This window comes from Apteryx rowi, unplaced genomic scaffold (assembly GCF_003343035.1).
Source record: "Apteryx rowi isolate R43461 unplaced genomic scaffold, aptRow1 scaffold_775, whole genome shotgun sequence".
Taxonomy (NCBI): Eukaryota; Metazoa; Chordata; class Aves; order Apterygiformes; family Apterygidae; genus Apteryx; species Apteryx rowi.
The window spans coordinates 122,599-142,710 of record NW_020451066.1 but is presented as its reverse complement, the minus strand read 5'-3'; the positions used below and the strand labels follow the sequence as shown (position 1 = coordinate 142,710).

Genomic DNA, 20,112 nt, shown 5'->3' with positions numbered 1-20,112 from the left:
TTGGGCACGGAAATGATGAAGCTGTTGCGTTACCAGGGCCATTGTTTGGGAGCCCAAGTATGTCATCTCTAAGATAAGGCTGAGCTTGACCAAGCATGGAATAAGGGTCACAACACCAATCCCAAAATAGGATTTTTTTTCTTAGATGGAATCACGAGGCCAATCTGAAATTGTGTAGTGACTGTGAGGGTTAAAGTCTTCTAACAAGCATAGTAATACAGTGGTTACTGTGGGAATATAATATTGAGCTCTAATGCATACGGTTTGTGAATTTTAACTAACCCTTCAGACTGAGAGAGACAGTTCCTTTTATTGTATGTGTTTGACAGAATTGTTGGAGGATTAAAACAAAAATAGAAGAAACAATTTCTGCCTCGGACATTCAGTGCACACAGCCTTAAACTTCTCTATTGTTTTGCCCTTTAAGGGATAAGCTTTATAGAGTGTTCATCTTTTTAGGGGTTTAATGGACTTCAAGTCAAGCCACAGAATATATAAGGGACAGTATTTTATTTTGAGGTGCATCAAGAAGCTTGTCTATTTCAGCACTTCCTACTATTGCTTTCTTACTTAAAATCCTTAAAAAAGATTGTAACTTGCTACGGGAATTCTGTAAGGGCTCAGTGGCTTGCCCATGCTAGCAAGTATGGTTATTTTAGTCTCCTGACTTTGAGAGCTAATTCTGTTGTTCATTTGAAGGGAGTCTTAACRCCCTAAGCAATATTCCTTTCATTTTCATCTCTGGGTTGCATTTGTTTTAGTGCTCTGAGCACAGAACTACAAGCCAAGATCTCCTAGTTTCTAATTTTGGCTCTGCCTTTTGCTCCATCTTTCAACTTAGGCAAGTAAATACATTTCTCTGCTTCACTTTCCTTAACTGTAAAATGGGGATAGCCTTATAGCCATGTGTGAAGATTAATTACCTGACTCCAGTTGCCTGGTGCTTTCCTTTTATTTGGAAAGCATTTTGTGACCATAAAATACTGTCCAACTACTTATTTTCATCTGCATAGAGAGCAACTAGCTTAACTGGTAAAATCCAGTGGATTTATGATGAGCTACGCTGACTTGTAGCTGTACTGCTGCTGCTGAGATCCTGAATCATGGGAATAGTGGGTGTCAAGTGCAGTAAAACATTAGCCATCCACACTGATTGAATGGAAAGGTTTTTGTACTAAATCAATGCATTTAAGTTACATGCCGAATACTACTTTCTTTTTTGCTTGAGTTCAGCAGTTCTTCTCCTCTCTCTGTAGATGAAAGTGCCTATGTAATGATTTTATGGGTTGTGGTCAGGAAGAAACGGCTATTAAAAAGTGAACTTGAGGGGGCAGGAAGAAAATGAGCATCATTGTCATTAACAAGCCAGTTCAGAAGGGTCTGCTGAATAGTGTGATGGATGTAAAGCATGCTCTTCTGCCAGTTTTTAGAGGGTACTGGTGATCCCATGCACTGGTCCTTGTAAAAGTAAGGCCCTGCAGACTGAGCTCCAAGGGTAACAAGTAGAGGAGAGAATACTGCATTTTCACCAGGCTAATGTGACCATTGATAAAATACCTGTGTGAATCTGGTCATCCCTGATCACTAACTGTAATATGACTGATATTTCAAAGTCATATACTTATCTGGATTTAACTTTTTAGTAGTATTTTTCATTTTTAATGAAAGTAATCTGTAATGTATCTTGTTAACATACCCTTTTACAAAGCACAATCATATGCCAGCAATAATGAATATGTAATGTTAACCTCATTTGCCTTTTATTGCCAAAATAACAAATACATTAAAAATTACCTGAGTTGCAAATGAGTTCTTAAATTATTAAACTAAAATGATTCTTGAGGATCATATTTGTTTTTCATGTTTTGTTCACATAGGCCTTCCTTCAGAATATTGTTAAGCATAGGCTGAGCTGCATGGGACTACTTGTATTTTTACAGATGTGTCAAAGCATTTTGTGACATTAAACTTTTAGTTTAAAAGTTTATTTCACTATGTGCTCAGTCCTGAAAACCGTTGCTCAAGAAGTTAGGCTATTTCTGTAGTAGAATTGCTTACCATAGTGAAGACTACACCAGTAAGTTTGGGTTTGGAGAAATTAGTTCACAGAGTAAACTCAACCATCATTTGTTTATAGTTGATCTATTTTGTTTTCATACGTTTTCATAACACTTAGATCTATAATAAGAGTAAAATGTATTTGCTCAGGAAGCAGTTCCTGTATTGAGTACCTAGCGCAACACTGTGGAACCATTTTCCACAAAAATGGAGAATGGAGAAATGGAGAAAGGCTTTGGCTCCAAATTTCAAGGTATGCTTCTGCGTGCCTGTGATATAATGCAGAGGCATACAGTGCAGTACATTAGTTTTAATTTTTAATTAACACCACCGTTTTTCTCTCCCCAAGAATAAAAAGAAGCACAGTGAGAATGGGAGGTGTTACTGAATGGAACTGTCTTTCTGGTTTGTATTTGGGTAACATCTAGCTCAAGAGCTGATGAAGTTCTGGTCTGTGACCAGAGAGCATCAAACTGCTGCCATGGCAAAATGTCCCTTGAACGCACTCTGGAGAACAGTCAGATACTACAGTCAGCTGGGTCTTTTAAGACTGTGGCAGAAAAAAACTTACTGTGGAGCAGTAGAAGGTGTCAGAAATGCATCCTGTTGCCATAACTTTGCCTACTGAATTCAACAGTAAAACTGCTCTGCTTGGGTATAACAAGATAAACCACTGCTGAATGTGCTTGAACCCCTACCCAAAAACTTCACAGCAAGTTAACAAAATGCCCTTTTGTTCATGTCGAATGAGTATTTGTGCTTTGTAACCTGTAATGGACTAAAACTCATTTCATAAGAATACTTTAATATCTAGCTCCCACCGATTTCAGGAGCCTCGATTTTAATTAAAATGGTAATCAGGGATAAGATGCCCTAAATATCTCGACAGTCTATACCTCAGAATCCGGTCACACAGATGCAACAGTTTGTGGAATTACTGCTTAAATATCAACCCTAACTACTGCGGTCCCTTAGGCAGAATAGTTTCAGAGGAATATTTTTAAATAGTTTTTATCTGTACAAGGAAAACTTGATGGCTAAGTGGACATGTAAGCAATTTTAAAATGTTATTGAGATACTATTTCTAATACTATGAATCTAACCTCCGTCCCTAAAGCAGGGAGGAAAAGTAACAGATAGTTCTGAAAATTCCCTCTTTTCATGTTGCCTAAAAATGGCAAGGTATCAGAGCACTGTGTTCAGCAAACCTGGACAAAGTGGATCAAAGATTCAGCAGTAAGTATGAATGTCTGTCTTTGGCAGGTTGTTAGTGTGCTTTTTTGCATTTTATCTTTGTTACTTTTTTTTCTTTCCTGATTCTAGTTATCATTTTGATTTTCCACATGCATTTGAGCTGTCATGTCTGTGGGTACAATTCTAATCTGCTTGGGGGGAGCTGGAATCAAAAATCCCTCAGATATGGAGGGGAGGAGTTGTTCAGTGGTATCATACAGCCGCTGTTGCCAGGCTTGTACCCACTTGAAAAGTGTGGGCTCTTGGACTTGGCTGCCTGACACGTCCAGCTGATGTGGGCTGGCCTAGCATCTGCTGCATTCATTGTGTTTAATGCTGCATCCATCTGTTTTCTGTCAAAGCCACTGCCAACAAATTACTAATCTATTAGAGAAACATGGAAATAAGATTGCACTCCTCATTCTTGGCAATTCCTCTTGTATTTTGTTTGGCTTTTATTTTGCCTTTTTTTGTGGTCTGGGAAAGGTATAAGAATAGCTAGTACTTGAGGTATTGAGGAAATGCTTAGGAGAAAAAAAACATGGAAAAAACATTGAAACTTATTTTCCTTTCTGAAAAGATACCACTTCCCTGGGCTCTTGGACTTGTATCCTTGGAGATGAATGATTAAGAACTTATTTTAACTGAAGCACATATTTTTATGGAGAAGATTCCACTGTTTTTGTATGTGTTGAGAAGCCAAAACATGAAAGAAGAGATTGTTTTTGTCCCAATTCAAAATAGCATCAAAACAGTAATAGAATTTACCATTGATGTTTGCTCCTCCCAGTCTGCTGCTGAACTGTACTTTGTAGACCCTAAATGACAAAACAAATTGGCCTTCTGTAAATTGGACTGCTCGCAGTGATTATGGATATCAGGTCTGCTAGGAGTGAATTTGCTCCACTTTGGAAAGGGTGTTACTTATGGCATGTACGTAAAATGTGTTAACTGGCTGTGCATAACGTTTGAGCATACATATACCACATCTTACTGCATTACATTTTTCTTGCAGAAAGCAATTGGAAAACTGGAGCAGCACGAGTTCTGTGTTACAACTTTAATATTAAGCAGAGCAATATGAAACTAATGAGCCCTTCAGTTTGTGGTCACATACGTTGGATCAAAGAGGTGTAGCCTGAACAGGTCTTAGCAACCAAATTATTCGTTAGGAGTGATTGCTCACTGAACAGAAAATAGTCAGCTGGCAGCAGCTGTGACTAGAGGAAGAGGAGAAATGACAGGGCACTCTGCATTCAGGATATAGCTAAACCTGGAGTCTTTCATTTCTGCTAAACCATATACTGGGGACCCTTCTGTGGGAAAAAAAAAAAAAAAACACGCATAGATACTCGGTTTCTAAAGCAAGGGTGAAGTGTTGTTCCATTTCCTTGGAAAGCATAGGTCACACATGTTTTCACTGCAGAGAACTTGTAACAGAGTCAGTTACTGGGTGGGGAGGAGGGGAGAATTAGCCAAAGCGTAGCAGAGGGAGTGTATGAATTAATTATGTGTACATTCAAATGATGAGTGAATATATTTATTTTAAATATAAACAGGAGCTGCATACAACAGACTCCTCTGTCTGGTAGCATGAGGCCTGGAGGAGAGACATGTCTTATTTCCACATTCAGAGGAAGATTCCACTGGCTGCAGCCTTTAAATAAGCGTGGGAATATTTAAAAGTAGTCAGGAAATTCTGCTCTGTGGCATCCCATAGGGAGGGAATGAGTTATATTTCCACTAATCTGGATGAGATGGAAATAAAGACAAATCAAAATGGATGACAAAAGGAGTGTAATGTGATCTGTTTCTTAAAATACTCTTCTATCACATCTCTTTCTTTCTTTTTTTTTCCTTTCTTGTGCTGTTTGGATTTGTTTCTGGAACACTGAATGCAGTACACTTGCTTTTTTTTATCGTTAGCTTTAAATATGATAGGAAAATCAGTACTGAAATTAGTTAAGCTGCCACAAATGATGCAGTTTGTTCCAGCGATAATGCAGATTGGAGTCAGCCAGGTTTTCGTGCTGTCCTTAATAAGGCAACTGTTTATATTAGCATCTTTGTAGTATTGCTGTTTACTCTTTTAATACTAATTTTCCTAGAAGGGGAGGTGGGGGTGTGTGCACTGTAAGCTAATACACCTTCTGCTGGCATAGCCAAACATTGAACTTACAGGGAACATGGGTGGGTTAGGAGGGGAGAGGGAATGTTCCTAAGGGCCCTGCAGTAGTTCTCACAGGTCACTGCCAAAGTCTCTCTGCTGTAAATGGACAAAATGGTTAGGAGCAAGGGTCCAGTGAGAATAGCTTGTTGCTGAAATTGCAGAAAGATGAAAAATGAGAACATGAAATCACAAAAATAAGACTCTCTCTTGAGTTTATGTAATGAATTTCTTACATGCCACGTATCTCTTTACTGCACAAGACATTTTTGTACTATGTTGATAACCCTCTAGAGGCTATGTTTTTCTGTATTTGCTCTTATCTCATGATATTTGTTTGACAGAAAATGTTCAAGGGCACATGAACATCGGGTTCATGGGCTAATTCAGGTTGGAAGGATGCTTAGGAGATGTCAAGGCCAACCTTGTACTCAAAGTAGAGTCAACCAGGAGATCAGACCAGGTTGCTCAGGGCTTTATCCACAACCTCTCTGGGCAGATTACTCCCCTATTCGACTATCTGCATGGTGAAAAAGTTTTTCTGACTTGAGTCCCGTGTGGTTCACATTAGTTGACTATATATGTAAGATCTGCAGCTGCTCACTTCCTAAAATGAAATATGTGCTCAAAAGTGTTTTGTTTTTCTCTGTGTTTTTATCGTTTTCTTCAGGAAACTATTCCAGACCACCAACATACAGTGGCGTGCCCAACACGAGTTACAGTGGCCCAGGACCCGGCATGGGTATAAATGCCAACAGTCAGATGCATGGACAGGGGCCAAGCCAGCCTTGTGGTACCATGCCCCTGGGACGGATGCCATCAGCTGGGATGCAGAGCAGACCATTTCCTGGAAACATGAGCAGTGTGACCCCCAATTCTCCTGGCATGTCTCAGCAGGGAGGCCCTGGGATGGGCCCACCCATGCCAACTGTGAACCGTAAGGCACAGGAGGCAGCTGCTGCAGTGATGCAGGCTGCTGCAAACTCCGCTCAGAGCAGGTATGCGTGCAGGTGAAAGTAGTTAAAGCAAGTACAACTGTTTTTCTTCTCATTTCTGAAGTTACAGTGCTGTACAGATGCACAGAGATTCATTTATACATGTTCTATTAATGTGCCCTTATCTTTGGGAGAAAGTGACATATGGGAAGAAAAGTTTTCTTTAAATGTAAGGGGAAAGCATGCTACTGTATTTTTGAATAAGCCTCTCAAAAAGCAGCGGTGACAGTGGAGATGACAGCCACTTCCAGATTGGTTCTTGGTGCTGTGAGCTTTAGGAAAACCTACAGGGTTAAGGTGACATTAGGAGCCCAAAACAAGCCCTCTACAACTTAAAATTGATTAGCTGAATATGTGTATTTTATCTCTGGTAGAGAGAGGGCCAGCACCAACATCCTAGGCAGCTTGCCCCTGCTGGGGAGTAAGGAGGCTTATAAAGCTGCCCATCTATGCTTGCGTTTGCTGCGCATGTTGTGAGTGGCAGTGCTGAAGGCAGTTCTCTCCTGTGGGACTGTTCTTATTCCTGCGCAGACATACAGAGGGGCAGAGGAGGGTACAGTAATGGCAAAAGCTGGAGAGGGAAGGCAGAAGGAGGCATAAGAGCAATCCRTAGTTATCTGGAGTAGATAACTGCCACCGATGCATCCCTAAGAGAGAAACTGCAAACTATAAGATTGTGGAGGTTGGAGCCATTGTGTGACTTCTTGCCTCCCCTTCGGGGCAGCATAACTGCATGCTGCCATTTGAGCATGGATTTTGGCAAATGCATTTTTCTGTCCATGGTTATTCTTAAGATGTCTAGGTACTTACAGTGAAATCATATTTTCTGGGAAATTGTTCAGATGAAGTAATTTCCACGTTTCACTCAACTCAAATAACTCCTGGTGTGTTTATTATCTTTTTCTGTTAAGAGAATTTCCATTACATTTGAGAATTACACAAAGCTGGTTCCACTGTTCTGGTAAGCAATTTATGTGTGTGTGTGTGTGTGTGTGTGTGTGTGTATGTTAAGCATCTTGCATTTATTTATGCATATGCGTACACAGATGCACATACACATACAGGTATTTATCATTCTAGAGCAGTGTTTCTGGACACTAGAACTGCAGTAATTCCGTGACACAATGTAGAAAAATAGGAAGCTAATGTGTCCCTGTGTCTATTGCTTTCTTCTTTTGCGATTTTGGAAGACAAGTGGTTCTAGCAATAAGCTCTAGCAAACTTTTAAGGTAATAACAATAAATGTAGTGTTCTTCATGTTCTTGTTCAGTAAAATAGGACCACATTCCCTTAAAATAGACCATATTCCTGCAGAAATCTGTGAACCAGCAATCTCTTGCTTGTGTTGGTAGTTTTAACAGACCTGTCTAGTAGAATTTACAAAAGTCTGCTTCTGTCTGTCTGGTTTAGGCTCTAAGCTGGTAGGTCAGGCAAGAAGAAATAAATGGGCCATCTCTGCAACTGTAGGAACACTTTCTTTATAATTGTGTAATGAAAGGAAAAGGGCAAGAAACAAGAAAAGACTTGGTTTGCAATAAATGGAAAGTATTTGGTTGTGATCCAGCATAGCTTTGGGAATAGTGTGTGGTGTTTGATCAAGAACTAGGCTAATTGATTACCACTCCTATCTCACACCTTCCTCCCAAGTTGGTTTTGTGAAACTGCTTTTGGTTTCTGGCTTTGCCTGGGCAAAAATGCACCATTTCAAAGCCTTTTCATCACATATTGCCCATTCCAGTGATCTAGCACCTGTAGGACCATGCAGTCATCAAATCTCTATTGGAAATACTTCCAAAAGGGCTATTTATCAACTGAAAATTGAGTGAAACCTGTCACTCCCCTCTGATGCCAGAGGGTTACCAGCACACCGTTTTTCTCTTTGATCTCAAGTCGATGGTAGGGGAGAAAGCGTTACGGCCTTTTGGCTATTCCTGCAAGTCCTCCATACTTGTATATGGAAGGAATGTACTTGACAGTGATTCATATTTGTGATACAGAGCAAATCCAAAGAGGCTCTTCTTTTGTTCTGCTTTAGGCCACCATACATTAGGTCGCCTGCTTATCCCAGCCAGTCTGGGGCTGGCGGACGCCCCATGTTTTCTTCACAGCACCCCAACTATGGCAACGCTCAGGCTCCCTTGATGCACCAGCCTGACCAGTACGGGTAGGTAGCAATGTAAACTGGACTTGCTGTGGGACCTTGGCAATTTTTTTTAATGTTTATGAACATGCCATCTGGCTGCTGAAGGAATATAAAAACCATGTGAAAGATACACAGATATTTGCATCATAGAGGGGATTTTAGTTTTTTTGTTTTGTTTTTTACTAACACCACTGTGACAATACAATGAAAAACTGCATGTCACTCACTCACACACGTTCTGCATGGCTTTTGGCATGGCTCGGTTTCCTTCAGGCCTGAGAGGGAAATGAAGAACTTCATCACTAAGAAAGAATGAGATCCTCCCTCTCCCACTCCCTCTTCCCAGTCCAGGCATCATTTCTCTCTCCTTGGTGTTGTCGTTTTTGTCTAGGAACAGTGCTGTGCAACTTTGTTTTCTTGACTTGTTCTTGTTATTGTCATTATTACCCTGGCAGTGAGCCACTCCCACGAAGTACCATGCCTTTTCAATAGGTGATTTATTGCAGAAGTGATGACAGGATTTATTAATGGGATTTTCAAACAAGTTTTATTACACTGTAATTGAGAGTGTGTGTGTTTGAAAAATTTCAGTTAATCCCTGGAAGGATTTTTAGAAGCACCGAGTATCCAATCTGAAACATCAGCCTGAAATGCAGCTAATGTTTTCTCATCAAAGTTCTTCACGCTGTGATATCTATAACCGTATCATAAATTACAGCACTGGGGGAAAATATGAGCACTGGGTCCCAAACTATTGCTTGCTTACCACCAATTTCAAACTTCACCTGAGATTCAAGTTTCATGGACTTCCCTGCCATCATGTTATTTCTGTTATTGCTTCCCTAGGAAATCTGTAATACCCAAATTACTGCTGCCTTCATGGTTATTAACAAGTTTTAATTACCAGTTTTCTATAGCTGCTTTTGTTTTGTTTTGTTTTTTTCTCCTTTACAGCATCATTCATATATGTGCACACAAAAAAGTCAAAAGCAAAACAAAAAATCAGAACATAAGTCTACTGATTCTTCTGTTTAAAATGCAAAAATCAGTGAAATGGAAGAGAACTTGCGCTATACTATTTTCTAAAATTGGAAGGGCATCTACTGATACATGCCAAAGTGCATGGATAACATCCAGCTGCCTTCTTTGTATGTCTTGAGTTTATAAGATAGAGCTGTGGGGTTCAGAAACTTGGATTTTTATAGCCATAAAACACACCCCTGTATGTAGAATTAAGGGGAAAATAAAGTGGTTGCATCAGAGTCATGGTTACACAGCATTCTTTCTGTTTAAGTTGATGTGATCCCCTTCAGTGTCAACTGTTGAATCAGAGAAATTTATCTTCAGCTGCTAATCCACAGGATCTATCCTTTACCAACTCAGGGGTCTCATTTAGACCTAGAAAGCTGGTTTGCCTCAGCTTTGCCAAGCCAGATTAAGCAGCTGTGTAAAATGAATTTAAATGGCATGCATCAGAATAAAATCACTTCCACTGGGGCAGAAAATCAATGCTAGTTAACCAGGGCTGGATGATCAAGATCCGAGTCTCAGCCAGTTATACCTAGCTATCATCCTCAGTGCAGAACGCCACCCTTTTAATTAGAAAAGATAAAAAAAATAAAAGCTCTGGCTAGGGAAGATACTACATGTAATTACACCATTTGAGTCAGCCTTTGACCTCACCTTGAGGCCTGCTCTATGTTAAGCTTAGATTAATTCCTGCAGCTACTGAACATTTCTCCAATAAGGTAAAATCTTATGGTGTGCTAGTGCTCACAGGCCAGTGTTTCCCCAACGAGATCTAGCATGTCAGGCAAAAGGAAAGAGAGATCTTTTTAAGACCTCTTTACTGAACCAGCAGTATCTGTGCTTTCACATGGCCAAGGATGCTTAATCTTGGTCTGGGTGACAGTTTATAGCAGGCAATGCAAAATAACACTCTAATACACCATATAGTAATTCCCCTTAATTTCAGGAAGACAGTGTGAAGGAACAGCAAAATAGTTTCTTCCTTTTTCTATCTGTCTTGGTCTCAACAAATCAGTTGATTGATAAGGGCTGTATGTTGAAGGCCTTATATGTCCATCAAACTCCAAGGAAAGATTTTTGTTAACTCCTGTAAGCACAAGACACGAAGTGATGGTTCAGTTGCTAGAGATTGGAACTCAGTGGAGGCCTTTGAAGAACAGAAAGCTCCAAAAAATTAAGTCTTTCTATCAAATTATAGTTTCCACAGCAATATATATATATTTATAATGATGGATAAGTATTTATGTATGTACAGATCTGTAACAAATGGACACTGTGAGCCTTCAGTAAAAGCAAGCAATTTAAGTGACAGCATTTTCTCAGTTAATGAATATGTTAAAAGGCGGCAAAGGTAGCCCATATTTTCTATTATCAGCCAATTTTGAGTTCCTCAGTTTGTGGATGCCCAGCTTAAAACTTTTGGGGACTATTTGTTCAGTGTCTGTGAATTTTTATGTTTACTGTAATAGTAAGTGCCCAGTACACACTTTTGAAATTTGATTAGTAGGTTGACACCCAATGTTAACAGACGTTTTTGGAGCTAGATACTTATCATCGTTTTCAACATGCCTTGTGCCAGTAGTGAATGATGTTCTGAGTGTGTCTTCATAGCAGTTGAAGGTGCGACTGTAGCATGTGCAAACTTAGAAACCTAGTTGTGAAATAGCCAGTTCACATAGTATTAACAGTGTGGCCTTAGGAAGACTTAATTCAGTACTAGCTGACTGTAAAATACACATCCAGCTGGACAGGTAATAAATGAGCCTCTTGCTACTGCAACTACAGTTATCAATACTTGAGCTAATTGCTATAAAATGAGTTTTGGTGTGCTGAGGAGCAATCCTATCTTTGAATGTAGTGTCTTTGACCTCAGTGTACTCTACCTTAATATGCTTGGGAGTGCCTGTTGCAACTGTGTAAATCAAAGCAATTTTTTATAGATTGAATGAATTTAGAATTCAGTTTCATTGATTTTAGAGAAAATGATTTAGACATAGCAGTTTAGTAAATTGAGGAGTTGAGATCCAGCTTAGCTATTTGCAGCCTCTGACCATTTTAAATTCTGCTCGTGGAGATGCCAAACCTGAGGTGGATATTTACACCATTGTCCTCTGCTCCCCATGCCACCTAAGGCACATGGTTTTATCCTAAAAGCAATATAGGAAACTGAAGCTTGGCTCCTCCTTTTGACCATGCTAGTAGAAGGCAAGAGTATCACAGCAATCTTGTTCAGTCTCCATAGTAATGTATGGTGTTGCATTGCCTTGATGTACCTTCATGCTCTTTAAAACATGGTTCTAGTTTTTAACTGCTTAGCAGTTAAGCAGCAGAATTTTTAACTTTCAGAGTTCTAGTTCACCTGCAGTTTGACTAACATGTGGTGACAAATCCTCAGGAACCTAGAAGCCCTGAGAGAATCTAATGCCACCTAGTAAGACTTCTTGGATACACAGGACTGGCTCTGTATTGAGCCATTCGCCCAAATCCAGGGAAACAAAGATCTGCAGGATCATTCTAGTTCAGCAATCTGCCCTTCAGTTGCAGAACACAAGGCTTTTTCTTATGTGCTAAAATTTGGACTTTAAATTTTCTTCTAAGTCAAAATGAGAATCAACTTCTCCATATATTAGAATAGCTTTTTCCTGTGGAGCTCTACCTAAAGGCATTATTTTATTTTATTTACTTATGCTTGTGACAAGCAGCTCCCTTTTATCTACTTACTGTACTGAGAAAGAGCTGGGGATTTACGTTTTAAGGAGGTAGCTTTTTATTTCTTCAAATTGTGATCTAGTATTAGATAAATGCGGACTTGGGGCACACTTGATGAGAGTGACAATCTAGTCAATTTATGCTGGAGATGATTATAGATTATAGGGGATATGATAAAGAAGGGTAGCCATGATGTGAAGGACAGAGAAAAACGCGCTACGTGTGCTGCCTTTTTAGGATTACCCTCTGCATTTTCTGTAAGGACACTGGAAGGTCAGCCTCCATATGTTAGTTCTTGCTGCCTGCTTACTTGGGGAGGGAGGACAACAAGAGCGCGCGAGAGAGACCTCCAGCAATGGGGGACGCTAGTCGAGGAGTGCCCACCCCTCTGCCTGCGGGCATCGTCTTCAGGCTCTGTCCTCTCTGTGTAGGTCTCAGCTAGGTTCCTTCACCTTCATCAGCGTAAGCAGGACTTCATGGCCAACAGCCACAACAACTTTTGGGAGAGCCCCGTATGTTAGTAGCCCATGTCCTAGGGAAAGGTACGTAGACACTTTTGGACTTACCTGTTAGGGATGTGTGTGGTTTTGTATTAAGAGCGCTTATACTCACCTATTGATAAAACGAAATCTTAAAATACTTCGTTTCTCATCTTTAAGTTCTTTAAAAACATTTTTTCTCTCTAATGAAAAGGCACACAATATTATGTCCATAGTTAATGGATGGTTAAATCTATATTATTTAGATAATATGATGATTTACTGATTCACAGTAAATGAACATGATAGTGAGATTAGAAGCTACAGCCATAGTTAGAAGTGGAATAACATCACAATGAGGTCAAAAGAATTTAAGTAAGTTTTCATTTAGTCCAGTGAAATTGATCTGTAAAAGCTGCACTGATATTAGAGAATTTCTGTTGTACAGAGATGGTTACAGTTAGCGTAAATGAGATCAGAAAGTGCATTCTGTGCATCTTTTTTTTTTAGCCTGTGTGCGTATATATGCACATGCACACTTGTGCTTTCACGCGCACACACACACACGCACACACACTCTCTCTCTCTCTAACCTTCCATCAGCATTTCTCTACTGCTTATATGTATAATTCATATTCCATGTTGCTTGTGCCAACAAAGCACTTTTTCCATATTATTTTCTCCAACGCCAGGGTAATGCAGCACTGCTGATGGACTAGAAGCTACTGGTAAGGAAATATAGTAATGAACATGGTGCATTAAAATGTCAAAAGGAAAAAAGAACGAGGCGGAAATAAATTTTTTAAAAGAATAATAACACAAATAAGAACCAGAACTTTTTTTTTTTTTTTTTTTAGCTATTTCACATCCTTGATCGTGTCACTTTCTACCCAGTATTTTACAGTTTAGCCCTTTTGATCTTGGAACTTGGCTTTAAGATTCTAATTGCGATTTTGAAAGCTATACTTATGTAGCATGTAGCAGGAAGACTTGACATGCTACAGTAAAACTTAATCCCTGGAGAGAATTATGTGTTTTCCATTGTTTCCCATTTTCCCCTTAAGCTTGGAGGAGCCGCTCTTCTCTGCTGGGAAGTGCAATGGAGTAAAGGAAGGTTAAGTACTCGTTCAAGTTTCTTTGCTTATTCAAACTAGGCCGCTTTTTAGATGAAAGGCTGCCAACTGTGAAATCCCCAAAGTAAACTAGACTAAGACAGGACTGGTAGCCATAATTGGAGCCGGCACTGGGGGTATGTTATCTGTTGCCTTTGAAATAAGCCCCTAGCAGAAAGGCTCTTTCTGCCCACTCTTTTATTTAACATTCATTATACAGCTACTGTAAAGGAGTTACTCCTCTTCAATTTCAGGCCCTTCACAATTCTCAAGTCTCAAGGTGTCTGGTTATTTTCCCCTTACCCCCCTTCTCCAAAAGCTCCCAGACTTCTGATTTCCATTAGGGACCCTAACAGATCAAGTTGAAATAAGCCCCACTTTGCTTCCTATTAGTACTGTTTGAGTACCCAAGCAATAAGTTCAGTCAGTGAAACTACATTCAGCTTCCAAAATAAAACTCCCCATATAGTTTCAATTGGATGAAGGGGGTATTGCTTCTTGGCCCGAATGACTGTATAGTGTTGTTGTGAACTATGAATAGCTGCTGTGCTCCACACCTGAAGCTGGCTGCATTTCAGTGCTGGGTGGAATATTTTCTCTGTACACAGAGTTTATGAGTGATTGAAGAGATTAAAGTCCAAATATTAATGACTATTGTAACTGTTATTTCTAATGGAGCTATTAACCAATATTGATGGGGGGGTTTTTAAGGACTCATGTTTCTTTCCTCTTCATGAGAAATAGTCATGCTGAAATATCAAGCTGACTTTTTTACTCTTTCTTTTCTTCCTCCAAAGGATGATGCTTCCTTTCCTCATGTTTTGCTTTTCAAAGGAGAAACATATATGGCCTTTTCATGCAGGAAGCAATGTTATCAGGAGGGGTGAACTACAAGTTAGCTTATATGTATTTATTATAGTAAAGGGAGGGTTGGAAGCAACTCTTTTATGATTTTTTTTATGAAGATGCATTTTGTAGATCAGCTCAAAATTGCTGATAAAATTGTGTAAGGATGGAAAGAAATTTTACATGCTGAGCTAACCAAAGCCATTTCTTGTGGGAGACTGAGAGAAACATATTTTTATCTGGAATTTTGTTTTACTAAAAGGCAAATCCATCATTTTGGAGTCCTGGATGTCACCAAGCTGTAGAGCTCATGCAGGCAACCAGTGATTTGGGGAGAGGTTTTCTTTTTCTTTTTTGGTAACTCATCAATCAAGTAGACTGCTGTATGCTGTTTATGCCATTAGAGATTAACCACAGACTCAAGAGTAAATGCTCCTTCTCTCTTTTTGAGAGTAACAATTCTTAAATTGGGAAAGCAGGAGTATATTGGGAAGGAAGGGTGATTTTCAGAGTAATGAAGGAGAATTTTCAGTTGTCTCAGAGACAATTTTAGTTTGATTATTACTGTGTCGCGATTATTTTTGACTCAATCTGGTTATTTAGGAGAGATGTTGCCCTCCATAGGAGTGCTAATTATTTTTAAGCAAAATTGCAGCGTAGGACTGTGTGTTATACTATGTTAATATTCTGCCTCAAAATCAGATGTTGCACAGAAACTCTGTACTTCAAAAGATGATTTTTAGTGAAGTAAAAATGCAGTGCTTAATTAACTGTTTTTATATAAAAGTAAGGAATAAAGGAGGACTTTAGTTTTTGTTCTGCTTTTTGGGTGGTGAGAAATGTTTCAGATGAGGAAAATGGATTTTGACATTGTTTGTCTTTTTGTCTGCTAGCTGGAAGATCTACTAGTTCAAATTACTAAGCAAGTCAGAAAAAGACAGGAGAACATCCATCCGGTTGATGGGAATCATGAAGAAAGCATAAGAAAGTTAATTCCGTGACTGTACGATGTGATTTAGCACGTATGTTGTGCAAGTACAGGACTGTGACCGAACAGCCTGGGATAGAAAGTGAGAAACAGATAAAAAATGGCAGGAGGAGTTAAGGTTTTGCAGTGGTTTTAAGGTGTTACACTGTTTAACAATGGTGATAGTTGAGAGGAAACTGAATATTTTTTTTCAGCAGCGGTAGCTGGGGAAATATGAGGGGGAAGAGCCTTTCTCACTTTTTTTAATGGAGTTCGGGTGGGAGTATTAGTGGAGTTCAGCCTCAGTTGTGGCTGGACATACAAGTAACTTTGTAAGACCCTTATTAAACAGTAACATAGCAGTAAGGTTGGCTCTTTTTAATGATGGCCACCAGTTTCTCTGATGCATCAAATACCTGTTGCAGTCATCACAGTAGTTTTCAGGCAACTTCTGAGCCAAAGATGGAAAAAAGAGCCAGCTGAAACTATGCCAACTTATGCGCTGCATTGCAGTTGTGAAACTCTTTTCAGCGCAGAAATGCTGCGACTGATGGTAGTAGTGGTAATAATAATAATATTGATAAACATTTAATAGCTCCAGGCTATTGGGCAAAGATAGGTAGGAGAAAATGTGTCTGTTGGGAAATCCCTTTGGAGAACTTCCTTGCCATGTTGCTGCACATACACAGTCGTGCTCGGCGTGCTGTCAGCTAGCTGACACTTACTATGAAAAACTTCATCTTTGAGGAGCTGGCATAAAAGGATGGGGATTTTATTAGATTTTCCATCAGCTGCCAGCACCGTGAGCGTGGTGGAGCTGAGCGGTGCTCAGCAGCAGTGCAGGACCATGCCTGGGCATGGTGAGACTTGGGTGGCAGGCGGCAAGAGTCGCATCACCAGAGGGATGAGCAGAGGAGCCTCTGGGTCCAGCCTCTCAGAGGTGGTGCCAAGTCGTGCCTCTCAGAGGCAGCTCAACCAGTGCAGTAACATGGTATCCCCTTCGCTTCCTGTAGCTTTTTAGCACCACGCTTTGGTGACCTGCTGGCTATTAATGTGCTGGGAACAGACTCTTACCCACTTTCAAGTAATCGCTCTGGGAAAGAGTTCATAGGGCCTTCCAACTTTTTAAAAAAGCTATTTATAAATATGCACAAAAATAGAAGGCACATAGTGAGGGAGTCATATGAGTCACTCTTCGTTTTGATATCAAGTCACACCAGGCTAAATCACCCTTCTTGGCAGTCTGATGCAGCGTGACAGGCTCCCATCAATCTCAGGCCGAGCAGGGCAAACTCCCCCCCCCCCCCCCCAAACCCAGTTCATGCATCCTCCTGCTTGCTGTACAGGTTACAGCATCCCTCTTTTACCCATCACACACTCCAGTTGTGCCAGGAAATGTATCTCCTCTTAGTGCCGAGATACTGTATCTGATGGGGACCATGTGTAAGCGGCTGCCTTTAGAGCAGCAGTTTAAATCCACGTTGTCAGTAAGGTAGCCAGGGGTCACTAAGAGCACAGCTTCGATGTGATTACAAGCCATTTGACTTGGCCAGCTTTTCAGCAGCCCCATGTTTTCTGTCACACGGCGTTATATTGTGTTTATCCAGTACAGGTTGCACTGACTACAAAGGGGTTAGTTTGTTCTTACACAAATAAATTCAAGTGTGGAAGTCTTGCTGCACTTGCAAGAATGCCTCATAATAAAAGCATTTCAGGGAATGCCCGTGAGTTTGAAAACTGCTGACCGAATGCTGCAGTCACTATGAAATACAGACCAAAATAGTTCTAATTAACACAGAAAGAGCTTTATGAAAACAAAGCGGAATTGCTGCAACAGTTTTAAAAAATTAAATACTACTGTATTTCACTAAGTGTCCTTCATGTCTTTCAGTCACATGCCCTTATATTAGCAGGATCAAATGAAACTAAAGATTTTTTTCTGTGGGCTTGTGCAATGTTTTCCTCACCATATTATAGTACCATTTTTATTCTTCAGGCTGTATTTTAGGGCAGTATTAAGCTTGGATTTCTTCCTCAGTTTTTGTTGTCTGTAAAATGGGATAAAGAGATTTATTTTATTTTCAAAATGCTTTCAGCAGTGTAGTTGTGTTGTTGTTAGCATCAGTACTTACGCATTGCACTTGCCTCTTCTCTTGCTCTTTCAGTATTTGATGTGGTGTAAAACTCCTACATTTTATCGGGCTTTAAGTGAGTAACAAGTAGGTAGCCACTGAGGGAGATTTTTTCACTGCAGAAATGGTTAATGTGATGACAATAGCACATGAATAAACAATAAGTTTTTGTGGGTGCTTTTCAGAGGAGCTGAGTATTGAATCAGTCTGATAGAAACAACTAAGTGCTGAATTTTTTCTCCCTTCTTGGTTGCTTCTTAATGAAATCTAAATAATAATGGTGCAAAAGGCACAAGTATTTGCATAATCAGAAGAGAAAGAATTTATTTAGAAAGGCTATTTCTGTTATTCTCCCCCAAAGTATGCTATGCAATGCTCTAATCTTTAGATCAACCAGGACAAGAAAACAACTAGTGTACTTGGTGAGACTGCAGTGACTTAAAGGTGATGTGCACTATCACATGATTTTGATACTCGAAAATTATTCCACATTTTAGTGTTGCCTTTTATGCCTGGTCGTTGGGCAGAATAGATTGATGTTGGTTCTGTGTACCTGGTGTCAGCTGACCCTTCCCAGTACAAACCTGGATGCTTTTTCATTGATGTCTCATAGTGTTGTGTCAGTGTCATCTGCATTTTGGAGCCTTGTCCTTCCTTTTTCATTCATGCGCACACAAAGTATGAAATTTCCTCTCTCCTCCTGTCCTGAAAAATGAGTTTCATGAAAAACCTCATGGCAGAGCCAACACCTGTCACATTGCCAGCTTTCATGGTTGCTCTTCTAAAACTTTGTTATTGTGAGCAGACAGCTTCCACGCTGCACAAAGGGAGGAAATGCAAATCCGGGTTAGTACGTTTGTAGTAGCAGTTAACAAGAGAGGGAGATACTTTGCTTTCACATTTAACAACGTTAAACTCCTTTGTTTTATTTACATGGGAATTGCCTTTAATGCCTTTTTATGGCTTTTCAAGACAGTGTTCAGATTTCATCTGTCTTGGCCTTTGCTAACAGTGATGACTCACTGATGAACTTCCAGTCAGAGCAAAGCAAACAATATTGCTTTTTATTTTTCTTTGCTTTCTTCCCCCCTTCTCCCATATCCCCTGACAACAGAAACAGTTTCACTTCTACAAGGAATCTCATAATGTAGCAAGAAGGAAAATCCATAACAAAAGAGCATATGTATTTGCATGCACATGTTTGTGTGTAAATTCTCCAGAGAGAAAACATTTCCAGGTCTCACTGCTGAATTACTCTCATTATGATAACCCATTTGGTGTCAGAATATGACAGATTATAAGTGCTTAAGGCTAGTTGCAGCTCAAGACAGATTTAAATAAAGTACTTCTGGTTATTGTGCAGGTCAGTGTGTTTAAATAACAACCCCCCAAATCATACTTTGACATTTAAAAGAGAGAGGAAATATTGTCATGCTGCAGACCTGGCACAGATAAGCACAGGGCAATTTGGTCAGTACACTGTGATTTGTGAGTGCAGCCTAACACAGTCATTTTCACAGTTTGTAATCAAGTAGCCACCTTAGCAGTGTGTCAGCATTAAAAAAAAAAAAGGTTCCTTTTAAAATGTTTGCACAAATTACTCCCCTGAGATGCTGCAGTGCATTCACTGCAAAACTAATGTAGGTTAAAGATCTGGGGCAGGGATGGCAAACTTCCATGAGCTTGTGGGCTATTTTTTTTCAGCAGTCAGTTGTTCAGGTGGCCAGGACGTGGTAGCAAGATAGTTTTTCAGGTCCAGTATCCAGGGCAGGATAACTGGGAGAAATCCCTACCTTGTGTGAGTAATGTAGAATACATCTGGAAGTGCACTGCAAAGGTACCTAAATAATAGGTGTAAGCTCGTGGCCACCAGGATATATTAGATCTGACTTGGTGCCAGCTCTGCCTTATCTGAGCTAATTCCTGGTGGTGTCTGCTCCATGCTTGTGCTGGAGGATCTTCCCTGCGTTTGCCCTGGAAATAGCAACTCTGTGGACCTTCCTCCCTCCTGGTCCTCCTGCATCTTCCTTTCTTCTCCCTTCACCTGAGCAACTGCCCTCCTCCTATCCCTGAAACCCTTTTGGCACCCAGTTATAATTCTGCCTACTCTCATTCTTTATTCTTCATTTCCATCTACTCTCGCTTCCAGTTTTCCTTCTGCCCCAGACTCTCCCCCGCTCTAGTCCACCTGACCTCTCCACCTCTGAACCTTGCTTCTGTTCCCTGCATGTTTCTGCACTCA

The 20,112-nt window shown here is 40.1% G+C and overlaps 1 protein-coding gene across 15 annotated transcripts in view; it reads left to right on the top strand.

Moving 5' to 3' along the window:
* The window catches only part of ARID1B (AT-rich interaction domain 1B), a 257,557-nt gene that overhangs the window by 187,539 nt on the left and 49,906 nt on the right, over positions 1–20,112 (top strand). For 8 of the 15 annotated variants that reach the window (XM_026088580.1, XM_026088568.1, XM_026088576.1 and 5 more), the window contains 2 exons: positions 6,129–6,456; positions 8,489–8,617. In XM_026088580.1, coding sequence (XP_025944365.1) covers positions 6,129–6,456; positions 8,489–8,617 — 457 coding nt within the window. The remainder of the gene's footprint in view (positions 1–6,128; positions 6,457–8,488; positions 8,618–20,112) is intronic. The other 7 variants (XM_026088579.1, XM_026088575.1, XM_026088581.1 and 4 more) reach the window with 1 other exon arrangement.